Here is a 12,648-nt window from a genome sequence, read left to right on the forward strand (position 1 = left end):
AACATATAAAAAATTCTTTAAATAAAAATGATGCGAAACACAAGACCATTATCCACTACTACCTATGAACTTGTAAGAGGTTTTAATAAATTATCAAAGAATTCTTTATTATATTTTATATTTTAATGAATCTTTTAGAAAATTATATACAATTATTGTGTACAAAAATGTTTTATTAAAAAATCGACAAATGCAAAATTAAAACTAAAATTTCTTACATTAACGTAGCAAACTCTAGACAAGAGAATTTTCAATATCAAGCAATTTTTAAGAAATAGATCCAACGAATAGAAATCAACTTTTGTATTTGTTTGTATAAGAATTTCATTTGATGTTTATTTATGTACATGATTAAAAATGATATTTTATACTTTCGTGACTAGAGATTTGTTATAATATACAATAAAATATTTTTAAACATAAAATATGATGCGATTAATTTATACGCATACATCCTTAACACACTTACATGATTTTCAATAGTTTGCATCGAAGTAAAACAAGAATTGACAAAAAATAATTTCAAATCAATAAAATTGTTATGGAATTAAAATATCAATTGTCGTCCGACTGTGTAGAAAATAATGAATTACAATTCATCTTATAGGCTATATACTTATGTGCATTCTTTCTTAAACTTTTCTCACTCACACCTACACACACTTGTTCCTATATATTAGGTCATAAAAAATCGGTTTCTATGCAATACAATAATATTTTTACATAACTTTCATATAAATATGAGATTTAGAAATAAAGAAAAAAATAAATAAATGAAAGAAGGTTTACATAGTACATAACCAATTACTTAATACTACAGAAGTCAAGAATTACTTAACAATTTACTTACTTTTAGTGAATCGACAACATTCTCGTTTATATATTTACGGTGCTTTAGGTGTGACAGCAAAGAATTTCCCGTTTTAACTCCTTTTTTCCAGCGATAAAGTTTTGTCTGTAAAGTTTTATTTTTTCGCTGAAGAGATATTATTTGTGCCTTTGCATTTCGCAGAATGTCTTTCACATCTACTGGTGCATCTAAACTTTCAACATCTACATTCGTCAAAGATTTCACTCGAGACTTTGATATCATCTTATCAGTTGGATTGTTGCTAAAAATTTTATAAAAATAACACACCGTTCAATGAGATTATACATTACACGTATCATCAAATATACTTTGAATATTACCTTTCAGACACATTAGCTTTGGTCGGTAATTCTGCTGCCACAAAGTCTGGCACATCCATGAGAGGACTCGTGTCACTTTCTCCATCTGATTCTGCTTGATAATCCTTTGATCGACTAAAAATACATTTATAAAAATCATCAACATAGAACATGCCTGACCGGATAAGGCATTAAATATTAAAACATATACCTATCAGGTGCTTCATTGGTACAAATATCAACCTGCTTACTGTCTTCTGCTTCCATCAATTGTGAATTATTATGATTTAAACTTGTATCTGCTTCGACAAACTGTTTTTCTCTGTAAATGATAATAATCTACTTAATAATAATTTTTTTACAACCATAAGTTAATTATTATTTTTATCAACAGGTACTTACAACTTATTATCTTCCAAGCTTGAGAATATTGATGGATAAGATCCTTTTTTTTAATCTCAGATTTGTACACAGTCCAGAAAAATAAAAACAATCAGGCTTGAAATGTGAACTGCACACATATGAATATTTTGGCAACGACAAATCCATAAACTCCGCTTTCAATTGTTGTTTCCATTTTTGTCTCAAATCTTTATCTGCTGGAAACATGCATGCGAAAATGCAAAATGCAAAATTAAAATAATAAGAAAACACAAGTAAAAGTAATATTGTTTAAATCGAACTAATTACGTGTGAAAAGTTTTCTTTAAACTATCGAAATCGTCGCTCCGCATTTTGCAGGTTGGTACACAACATACTTTCGGCATTTTTCACTATTAATTTATTTAAAATATCACGAAAATCAACAATCAAAATCAATCACAATTTTGTATGCTAGCGTTTTCAGAGGTTATGAGACTCCTTTTCTGCTACAGAGCAAAGGAAATTGCGTTAACCCGGCCCGGATTTGCTTGCCTAGATTTAGAAAACATGTAAACTGTAGCAGACTACTACGATACAATTTATACAAGTTCAGGAAGTAGAAGACATAGAAAACATTGTTAAGAATAAAGAATCAGATACAGATGCACCTGTTATAGCAAAGAAGTATAATAATGATGAATTAGTAGAATAGGCGAAAGACTTGAAGAAATGGTTTTTTACGTTTACCATTCCTAATACTCATCTAGATGCTTTATTGAAAACATTGAAAACGTATTATTCTGAACTTCCTGCATGTGCAAACACATTTTTAAAAACAGGTAAAAAAAAACTATTTGAAATTAAGAATTTTAAAGAAAATTATCCGGAAGATGAAGCCAAATTTGTTTACATAGGTATTGCTAAAAACCTTAGAAGAACTATAGATGTTAAATTACACAAAGAAAAAAAAATTCAAATTTAATCTATATTTATTCATTTCAGAAAACTTATTTTGGCTGCAATATAAATACTCAAGAGAAAAATGTAGCTGCCAACGTTATAACTCCTATTTTAAAGTACATTTTTAAAGATTCTAAGTTTTACGACTGCTTGTTTGGTAAGACAGGAAATAAAAAAATTATTTTTGGCTCATGTATTTATATAAAAATATTCTTCATAAATAAGTATAATATTTTTCAGATGCAATGCAGAATGCATATGGTAAGAAGGGACAAACAGTGACAAATGCTGATTTACTGGGACTGATTGGAACTGTTATAAACAATGCTGCTGATTGGGATCGAGGTCGTGACAGCAGAAAAAGAACTCGCGATCAAGATAGTGATGGCAATGACGTTTAAAATATTAATAATTAAAATTTGAATATTTTTATATATTTCAGTTACGTATACGTTTTAATGTAATTTATGTTATATAAATTGCTCATGACGTACTTAATAAATAAATTAACAAATAAATAGTTTAACGTTTGTACAACATTATTTGGCATTTATTATATTAGAGTAAGATGATAATAAGAAAATGATTTAGCATACTTCAGGATTTTATCCGGCCCAGATCCGGTAATGTAGTAGTCTATACAAGTAAACTTCAGGTAGGGTAAACTATGCATGATAAAGCCCGTAACATTATTTGATTTGTCAATTTTTTTCTCTTCATATTCGTTTTTTCTCGGGCCGGATTTGCGCATCATTACACCCGTGCTACGGCCCATACCCGATTCCTGGCTTGGCCCGGATCAGTACCCTAACTCTCCTGATCCGGCCCTGATCTTACCCGTAGGATTGATTCTAGTCGGGTGCGTTCTCATATAGAGCGCATGCGCATCGATCCCAGTTAACCAGTGGCGGGCGCTGTTAGAAATTTCCGTAATTCAGAATTTCAATTACTGGTAGGTGTAGATATATAAATAAAAAAATAATATTTTTATTTTTATTTACTTTCAACACATTATAAAATACGTACTATAATTGTTCACGATATTGTAAATGGTTTAGGTATACATGAATATCTGATTAGCAGAAACGTCCTACAGTGTATGAGTCTTTTTTTATAACAAATGATTTTTGCGAATATACTTGCTACCATTACAAAGAAAGATATACTTGGCCTTGCAGGTGGTACACCGGTTCTCATTTTTTTTAGTTTCGATACTAAAACATGTTTGTGGAAATCAAGGCAGTAGGCGGTGATAGGATTTGGTACTGCATGTAAATAGTACATTACGATACGTATGGCTTAAATGGTTCTTTTTTACACGGCGCAGTTAGCACCCGAGCGTAGCGAGGGCGCTAAGCGCCGTGTAAAACTGAACCATTTAAGTCAAGAGTATCGTATAAAATTTTATAGCACAGACTGCTAAAATCCGCAAGTCTCGCCTATTCGTGACTAAAGTAGTCCTTATTTGCACCGTGAGGTTAGCGCACGAGCGTAGCGAGTGTGATAAACACGGTGTAAAAAAGGACTACTTTAGTCACAGATAGGCCTGACTTAACAGCGTATTTTAGCCACACTGTGCTATAAATTTCTTTATATCTTTTATCATGATATTGTTCCAAGCCTGTAAGCATTAGATCAGATTTTGAATAAAAAACTGCTTGATGATTTGGAATCTTTCTATTAATTCCATACTAACATAAGGAATATGTTGTATTGTTCAAATCTATGACTACTATTGCTAATTGACTCTTTTTAAATTCTGCAAATGAGTTTTAGTATTTTATATAGGTATTTAGTGATCGTTGACTTTCAATTTGAAATGCTTACTGTTTACTACACTTTTTTCAACTTGATGCTTTCTACTCAGATGACTGTACATTGAGTAAATACTTTGATACTTATTTTGGCAAATCAAATATTCATAATACAAGTTTGTATTGCATATTTTGCAGTTTTCTATAATAGGGAACAGACATGGTTTTGCTATATACATATAAATACTCACATACAGTAGAAAATAGCATAAGAATACGTTATGCACCAATTTTTTGCTGATTTAGTACCTCTAGGCTCTAATATGATTAGTTAAAAATTCATATGTTTCAGTAGTTTTTAAAACGGCAGCTCTCCAATATGGCGGCTCAAAGGATAAAGACCTAACCTAACGTGCGGGAATTTGAGTGCATAAATTCAATCATCATAAATCTATTTTGATTTTGCAGCATTATCTCTCATCTCTATTATGATTTCGGAGAAAACAATAAGGTTATTTTATGTATTAAAATTTACATACCTTTATGCATCTATATATATTTTCATCCTTCGCGCCGCCATATTGATGACGTGAGCTCTCAATCGTTTAAACGTATTATTAGCAAACTGAATTTTCAAAACAAGATTACTTAACAAATATTGCAGTAAAAATCGTAACTCTTATACTTTTGTGTAAGATTTATTCTTAACTTTATTTTAAAAAAGGTTTTAAAAATCATGTCTGTTCTCTATTCTAGTTTCATTTTGTGGTTGCACAATATTACAGTTCATTCACAACAAATAATCTTATATCTGATGATTCTTAAAATATTATGAATAAGTTAGTAATTAAATCAATTACTATACTTGTTCCTGCAAATTCAATTCTATTTATAAGTTGTAAATTTGAATTGAAATTCAGTGGTTTATAGCTAAATCCTCTCTTTTTAAAACTGAAATTCAAATAATACGTAATTCACATTTTTTTGAGATATTTATGTACAGTAAAATATTGGTAAAATTTGGTGCTATATCTAAAACAAATAAAAAGTTACTTCTTTTATTTGTGTATCATCACTAACATTCTCTGTGTTAAAAAATTTTCTGTAATTATAATATCAACATCCTCTTTTTTCTCATAATCTTCAATAACTACTACATTATTAATATCTTTTTTAGTACTTAAAACTTCGGTATGTTCATAATATTTATTTAATGATGTTTCAAATTCTATTTTTATATCATTATCAGTATCTTTCTTGTTAGCATTATCTCCAGTACTTCTATTAACTCTATACACTTTTTTCTTAACTTCTATTTGTATAGCATTATCTATATCCTTTTTATTAATAAAATCTTCATTAATATTTATGAGAGTTTTAAAAGTATATTTAAAGTATTTAATAATAATAATAAATATATAATTTGAATAATTCAATTTGTTAACAAATCTAAATAATCTCCGCCCATCAATGTTATTTTTTATTTTATCGTAGTTTTGTTTACTTTCACTTAAGGCACATTTTTTAACGTTACTTTCTGGTTTAAGCATTTCTTTCAAATTAGTTTCTTCATTTGTATTTTCTTGTATGCTTTTATCATTACTATTGCACTCATCTGTCAATTGATTATTTACTGCGTATTCATCAAAGTTGATTACGTCATTTGGTAAAGTCTTATATGAATCTTAACAATGAAACTTTGTGAGTAATACATACATTCAGTTTTATTGTGAAAAGAATATTCATTGTTGTCAATGCACAATTTTTTTTTGTACCTTCATTGACAATCTTTGCAAAACAACTAGAAAGATGAATTTTATTAATATATACAACAAATAAGGCAAGTATGACGTATTTTATTAAAAATTTTACCTCTGAGAAATTTGCTGAAACTGGAAGCAATATTAAAATTGTTTTTGTTTATATTTTGAAAACATTTCAATTTGTTGACAATTATCTCAACTGCTAAATTAGTATTGCATTCTTCTTTTTCTGACTTATTGACTGTATTATAGTATTCACTGCCGACTCTTTAATTCTTTTTTTGAATTTCATAATTGTCTTGTTACGTTTTTATATTTTGGTTTATACACGACACAAATAATTAAGTAAACTATAAAACCATGGCTCTCATTCCCAGAATACATTTTTGTTAATTTCTTTGTATTTCGAAATTGACTTTTATATACAGAAATAACGCAATTTATATGCAGGATTTCAAAATAAATGTAACAAATTACAGAAGCATTATAGACGTGCTATTGATCCATGTCAATAAAATAGAGTTTTTGATAAAGCTTTTATTTTAAATTTTTATACAAAAACATTAAAATTCACGTAATAAATTATAAACTAAATTAGTACATATCTCCTTTTACAAAACCGCCAATTTGCTAAATGTCTTATAACATAGATGATCCATTCACTTTGTGTTAATTTTTATCGACAGTGCTTTTTCTTTCAGTTTCACGAGCGTCATCATTTCTGCAACTGAAGCACATCCGTTCTGCTCGAAAAATCGAATGGCATCGTTCAAGCCATTCATCGCTTCGGCAGCCGTTAAAGTCTTATTTTCCTCGCACATGTTCTCCGCATCTGCAAAAAATGGCCATAAATTTAATCACTTGTTCTAGAATTTGGAAGATTTTAAGTCAAACGATCATTCAACTAATAAGTTATCAACAGTAGTCCAATTTACCGTCTACCAAGTCTTCATTTGTATCCTTGACAACAATTTCGATGATATGATTATCGATCGATATCCTCGAGGTCTCGTGGTTCTCGGCGATCCACTTCGCCACGTCGTCGGCACTAATATCCCTGTAGTCATTGATCCTCCTGAGCATGTCTTGAATCACCGCGGGGTTCACTTCCTGCGGATCATCAAAGAACACCTCGTTCGACTCTTCGTTGTCCGCCAGAAGCTTCTTCCAGCACTTGACGATGGTTGAAGGTTTCACCTCGTCCCAAGCATTACTGATCCAGTAGATAAAGTCCCTGAGGTTGATTTTTTGTAGATGATCAGCCATCGTTTCACCGTCGTCCTGGGCGCTGATGATGGATCTGAGTAGCTTATGCTCGTAGTTCATCTTGATACTCTCGAGGCTCTCATTGTCCATTGGACCAATTACCAGACTCAGGTTGTGTAATATCAAGTGAATTTGGAGTTCACTGGTCGGCCGGTTCTGGAATGCGTCGGTCGGCACGTTCTCGGCTATAAGAATTGCCTTGAGCGGCAAGCTTCGCGCTTTAAGGAACTCCGTGACCCGCGGGGTGAACTCGTTGTCGAACCACTCGTTCAGTACATCGCTGTCGATCCAGAGAGTTGTTTGGTGCGCGTAAAATACCGGCAGGCTATTCTGCAGGTTCATCAGCGTTGTCGACTTGACGGACTTGCCTAGGACTACTAGCGGCAGCTTGAGACTGCCATCGGCGTTGCCACAAGCCATTATGGTTATCCTATCACCAGCGAACCTTCGGTTCGGCAGGGATTTATAGTTCAGCACAGTTTTGTCGCACTTAAAGATCTGGCAACGAAGGAGAGACTCCTCCTCGACGGCGTTGGACAAAGTCATGGTGAGCTGACTCACCGCACTGTCCTCTAGGGGTTTATTGTTGCATTCTTCGGCGAAAGTGAGGTCGGGCAAGCCGTATTTTCTCTTCCAATTGTTGAACCAGTCGTTGCTCGCTGTGAAGTTCTCTTTGCCCCCGAGTAGTTTGTTCAGCTCTAAGGCTTTTTCTGGATGAATGGAAACAATTTTAGTTTTCTCAATCGTAAAATATTTTATGTAGCCTATAATAACAAGATACATCTTTAGCTTACAAATTTCTTATTCTGTTTATTACCTCTAAGCATTAGGCCGGATAATTGCACATTTTGTTGTTTGCATCGGTTGTACCACGCGATGAGCGCCTCGCCGACGTAGGGGTTGTCATCGGGACGCAGCTTTTTGCGGCTTGCGTTTTCCTCGTGCAAGGCATCACGAATCTTTTGCTCGTCGTGAACCCACCTTCGCAGTGTGCTCTCGCCGATTCCGTACTCCTTACGAACCTCAGCTTTTGACCGGCCTAATTTGACGTCGTCGAGTACCTTGACCTTTTCTTGGAGCGAGAAATTCTTTATTCGTCGTTTGGCTGTAGAAAACGCAATTGTAGGAAAATTGAGTAAACTAATTGTGTTCTAAATTGGATTAGTTTAATTTTTTTTTATCTGTACCCACCAGAATTATCGGTAGTAGTATTGGTAGCTATCTGAGGAAACGCAAAGTCTCCTTTGAGGTATAATTGCTGTAATGCCACGGAATCATTTTCTATGATAAGAAATAGTGTATGTTACTGGTTATGTATATAAACATTAAAATTGAACCATCTAAATAATTTCAATATTCACCCAAGTTGGAATAAACTGTTGCTTGTTCATTTCTTCGAAATAGGTCATCATCTGTAATAATATGCCAAAAGTTATTCTTTACTTATTGGTAAATTTTATTATATGGCTCAAACAGTGTACACAAACTGTACTAACCGGAACAGGTAGACATGGTGGTTCGGTGTTGAACATAAAATTGCTTGTGATTATCAAACCAAATGATTTTCTGAAACAGAAAAAACATAACTTATAAGATATATCACAATTTCATTCAGTTTGTATACAAAATCCGTATTGTCTCAATTATGCGATGAGTCATGTGAAATTTAATTAAGTTAAGATTTTTGCATGGTAGATTCGTTAGATCAACAGCAAAACATTAGATCTGAACTTTTTCTATTAATTTTTTTATGTGATGTAACACGAATCGAATGACTAAAACATAAAATATTATAACGATAACAACAGCCATTCTCACCAAAACAAATATAAGTAACTGGCATCTTTCAAATCTTCAGTAGCTTCTCAATTTTTCCAGTCGAAGAATCCCTGAGTTCCATCCAAAATCAATCGTACCTCCAGCAAAATCTTTATTTTCTTCCAACAGTTAAACTACAGTTACAATAAATAACCTAAAAAAATCCAAGTGTCTCATCGAGCTATCTATCTGCAACAACTGCAGACGTTCATTCCAATTCTCGAGTGATTTCTTTTCCGTTAGAGCGAACAACAAAATCAACAACCACAACTTTCGAGATAAGCGGTCAGAGCTTAAAATATGCTCGAAAACGGGGCAATATTGCAAGGCTGGAACCCGACATTTATTATGCAGCGTCAGAGACTCCGGCTACTCTATCACGGCGTTCACATATTCCGCGGACTTGATTTGGCCGAGGTGCGCGTCTCGGTAAGAAAAGGCGAAAAACGAGGAAACGAAAGGAAAATAATAGAGCGAAATACGCGCGGACGACGTTGCTGTTTTGGCTAGGAAGTAAACAAACACAATGTGCTCGATTGGGGAGAGAGAGCGCGAGCGAGCGAGCTGGACGGGAGAGCTGCTGATGTTGCGTGCGTACCTACGTTATCCCGCGATCGGACACGGGCGTTTTTATAGTTACCGACGGAGGTGTATATATCCGTTGCCGACAAGGCGATCATCATCAGGAACTTTCTTTCTGTGGCAGGAAAAAAATTGATTATTCATATAGGTAATAGTACATTATCCTTTATTATCGAATGAAAAGCTTTACATATAAAATATTAAATTCGAATAGTGTTTGCCTCCTGTCAGGTATGTATAAAATATTTGATACACTTATGCATTTTAAATAATACTTCTCATTATATAATATAAAGCTTAATTTGAATAAAATTAAATAATTAAAAATCCCATCATAGGGTGGACCAATCAATTATCGCTACGAATTTTCACAACGACGTTACGTCCAAGTAATAACGAAAAATACCGATATTCTCAGACATTTGACACATTGTATTTCACAATCGAATGAATCCGCTTACAATGGATCTTTATGCTTGCCGAGTACTTAGTCCGGAACTCGCATAGTTCGCAGTTGTATACATATAACAGAATCCTTTTGCAATAATACAGATGACTACTCAACTTGTTTTTGGTAGTGAACTTTTTGTTACAGATTTTACATGAAAACTCGACATTTTGATCGTCCGGAGGGTGACTGTACCTCATGTGGGAATACATCTTTACCATGTTAGAAGAAACGTAAGCGCATTTGGTACACTGTATCTTATTTCGCGGCGGATCAGTACTCGGACAGTCGCTCTCCATGTGCCGTTTAATGCCAACAGGCGAGTGATACTGTTTTCCGCAAGCTGTGCACTCGTAGCACAAGGCAGATCTGCATCTACGATCCCAACATATACGATGGAGTATGCTATCCTGGATAACTTTCGTCTTCGCGCATTTAGGACAGATGACTTTTATGCGTTTCAGCGTTTCCGGATATGCAACGTCTTTGGAATTAATTATAAAAAAAATGTTTTAAAAATCTGTAGAATTTTGCAGGGAGTATTTTTATGAACTTGCACCCTTACCGAGTCTCGATTTTTTACAAGCATTTACATCTGAAAAATCGCAAGAACTTAATTTGCGCTTTCTGCTGTCGTCTGCAATGAAATGAGCGTTATAATTCATAAACGTGCTATAGGTCTATACGTGATTAAAGAATTGCTTATAACTTTATATCAAAGTGCCGTATATCAATAAAATGATTGCTTTTGAGCTTTATACTGTCCTCGATAATCAATGATATATAAATTTTGAATTTTGAATTTTCTTACCTGCAACTTTAGGATCTGTCTGATTACACACTTGTTTGTGTCTTAAGTACTCCCACCAAACAGAGAATTCGTCGTCACAATAATGACAAAAGTACGACTTTGATTTTAAACCATTATTCGATTTGACGTGAATGGATTTGATATGCTTTCTAAGGCAACTTCTCATTAAGCTCGAGTAGTTGCAGTAGGGGCATTGATGGAGAGCTCGGTTGAAGCACTTCAATTCTAGGTGATATCTGTGCTTATTATAAGATGAGCATCGGTTGCCACATTTGGCACATTCGTATTTTAGCACCGAATTGCAAACAAGACAGCGGCCGCGCTTGAGAAATGTTCGATCGCAGCCAGCGCAGTAGCGCTTGGTCTGTATACCTTGATACTCTTGACAGTCGTTATCACTGGGTTTACCGTTTTTTACCGTAAGTGAGTCTGGCAGCCGTTCTAAAATTACTCTTGCACTCAGCAATTGACGTATTAATTTTTGAGTTGCTAACCTCACATCGGGATTTGGATCTAAAATTTATAGTTATGTATGTAAATGTCTGGCTTATGCGTACTAAAATAAAAAGTTACACCTTTTTTAATTTCATCTGCAACCTGGTCGTCATCAGGAGTATAGCGTTGACGGAAATAATCTAGTACGGATTTTTGATTTTTCATCACTTTGCTTTTCACATTTCTCCGTGTAGCACCGCGAGTAGTGTTGGTAATTTTATCATCGTCACGCAAGGTGTAAGTCATTGATCTCGTTTTATTTTGCATCGATGAACTGTCATTGCAGTTCTTGGCTGAAATGCAATTTTTTTGTTATTGCCTTTTTTTCGACATATATAGTTGCACGATGTATAAGAAAAGTAAATAAAAGGCGAAAGGCCATTACCTAAATATTCTGACACCGGAGGACTGTTATAATTATTGTCACTGCTATGCGTAGCATCATCTTCACAATCTATAGAATGTCGTGACTGTTATATAATCGAAAATGTTCTTACATGTCAGCAACGGTACATTATAAATAAGTAATACGCACCAGATTCATCAGTCGAGAATTTCAAAACAAAGTCGTCATCAATATCGTCTTCTTCTTTTTTGTAGCCAGCTAAATCGACATGTTTATCAATTTGCCACAGGCTGTTCGGTTCTGTAGTCGGTTTGAAATCTAATCAAAATGACGTAAAATTTTCAATAATTGTATACACATGTCAACAGCAACTAGATTTCTTAATCTTATTATACCTGTCACGAATAAATAATCCATATTGATTTGAACTAGCAAAACTATTAACTGTTGAACTACACCGCTTTCGAATACACTTTTTATACTCACGCAGTTAAGAGACTAAATCGATGGATAGACGTTACTTTTTGCACGAGCCTAGTGTGCGAATATGCTGAGCTGCGCTTCGTTGTCAATGAACTTCGGTTAAGCCGGCGATGTTGAGTCAGCAGCGCATGTTCAAAACAAAGTGTCCCTCTCTAATACTTTTCCTTTAATAAATGCCATCGACCTATAGGGATCAGCGTCGACCGTAGAGCCGAATTCTAGAATAAGTTTTAATGTACGCATGTCTAATATATTCCATATAATCTATGATTGTCGTAGAACAATGTTACAACTTAAAAAAAGGAATATTACAACGTCATATTGATCGTAGCGACAGAGAATTATTTGAATATATTTTTTATTAGACAATACTTTCAATACATAAAATG

At 33.7% G+C, this 12,648-nt stretch overlaps 3 protein-coding genes across 6 annotated transcripts; all 3 read right to left on the bottom strand.

The window, feature by feature from the left end:
• Positions 1-104: 104 nt before the first annotated feature.
• Positions 105-3,178, bottom strand: LOC100677987. 2 transcript variants are annotated; one of them, XM_016985485.3, is made up of 5 exons: positions 1,861-3,178; positions 1,573-1,766; positions 1,382-1,492; positions 1,192-1,305; positions 105-1,112 (listed from the first exon to the last, which is right to left on the bottom strand). In XM_016985485.3, exons 3-5 carry the CDS (start codon positions 1,435-1,437, stop codon positions 824-826), a joined length of 459 nt encoding a protein of 152 aa, XP_016840974.1. In that variant the 5' UTR covers positions 1,438-1,492; positions 1,573-1,766; positions 1,861-3,178; the 3' UTR covers positions 105-823. The 2 variants fall into 2 exon arrangements, with proteins under 2 accessions (XP_016840974.1, XP_008217518.1); XM_008219296.4 differs by having other exon boundaries at positions 1,573-1,769.
• Positions 3,179-6,525: 3,347 nt separating this feature from the next.
• On the bottom strand, positions 6,526-9,711 carry LOC100120797 (jerky protein homolog-like). The gene is made up of 7 exons (XM_001604348.6): positions 9,095-9,711; positions 8,773-8,842; positions 8,638-8,688; positions 8,468-8,557; positions 8,094-8,381; positions 6,946-7,986; positions 6,526-6,842 (listed from the first exon to the last, which is right to left on the bottom strand). The coding sequence occupies exons 2-7, from the start codon at positions 8,786-8,788 to the stop codon at positions 6,670-6,672; spliced, it is 1,659 nt and encodes a 552-aa protein (XP_001604398.2). The 5' UTR covers positions 8,789-8,842; positions 9,095-9,711; the 3' UTR covers positions 6,526-6,669.
• A 110-nt stretch (positions 9,712-9,821) lies between these two features.
• On the bottom strand, positions 9,822-12,420 carry LOC100677924 (zinc finger Y-chromosomal protein-like). 3 transcript variants are annotated; one of them, XM_016985387.2, is made up of 7 exons: positions 12,263-12,420; positions 11,966-12,094; positions 11,816-11,900; positions 11,511-11,723; positions 10,936-11,448; positions 10,690-10,761; positions 9,822-10,608 (listed from the first exon to the last, which is right to left on the bottom strand). In XM_016985387.2, the coding sequence occupies exons 2-7, from the start codon at positions 11,972-11,974 to the stop codon at positions 10,091-10,093; spliced, it is 1,410 nt and encodes a 469-aa protein (XP_016840876.1). In that variant the 5' UTR covers positions 11,975-12,094; positions 12,263-12,420; the 3' UTR covers positions 9,822-10,090. The 3 variants fall into 3 exon arrangements, with proteins under 3 accessions (XP_016840876.1, XP_031784958.1, XP_003424688.1); XM_031929098.1 differs by having other exon boundaries at positions 11,816-11,884; positions 12,263-12,419; XM_003424640.4 differs by having other exon boundaries at positions 11,816-11,884; positions 12,172-12,418.
• Positions 12,421-12,648: the final 228 nt, after the last annotated feature.

The sequence above is a fragment of the Nasonia vitripennis genome, chromosome 4 (genome assembly GCF_009193385.2).
Source record: "Nasonia vitripennis strain AsymCx chromosome 4, Nvit_psr_1.1, whole genome shotgun sequence".
Lineage (NCBI taxonomy): Eukaryota > Metazoa > Arthropoda > Insecta > Hymenoptera > Pteromalidae > Nasonia > Nasonia vitripennis.

What these genes read in the sequence shown, in the direction of transcription:
- LOC100120797 (XM_001604348.6), bottom strand. An exon ending in AACAGTTTATTCCAACTTGG is followed by an intron (nt 8,558 to 8,637) that starts GTGAATATTGAA and finishes TTCTTATCATAG; the next exon opens with AAAATGATTCCGTGGCATTA. An exon ending in AAATGAAGACTTGGTAGACG is followed by an intron (nt 6,843 to 6,945) that starts GTAAATTGGACT and finishes CATTTTTTGCAG; the next exon opens with ATGCGGAGAACATGTGCGAG.
- LOC100677987 (XM_016985485.3), bottom strand. Translation starts at nt 1,437, where the DNA reads ATGGAAGCAGAAGACAGTAAGCAGGTTGATATTTGTACCAATGAAGCA. An exon ending in ACCAATGAAGCACCTGATAG is followed by an intron (nt 1,306 to 1,381) that starts GTATATGTTTTA and finishes ATGTATTTTTAG; the next exon opens with TCGATCAAAGGATTATCAAG. An exon ending in AAAGCTAATGTGTCTGAAAG is followed by an intron (nt 1,113 to 1,191) that starts GTAATATTCAAA and finishes TAAAATTTTTAG; the next exon opens with CAACAATCCAACTGATAAGA.
- LOC100677924 (XM_003424640.4), bottom strand. Translation starts at nt 12,193, where the DNA reads ATGGATTATTTATTCGTGACAG. An exon ending in TCCGGTGTCAGAATATTTAG is followed by an intron (nt 11,724 to 11,815) that starts GTAATGGCCTTT and finishes ATTGCATTTCAG; the next exon opens with CCAAGAACTGCAATGACAGT. An exon ending in GACAGATCCTAAAGTTGCAG is followed by an intron (nt 10,762 to 10,935) that starts GTAAGAAAATTC and finishes ATTTCATTGCAG; the next exon opens with ACGACAGCAGAAAGCGCAAA.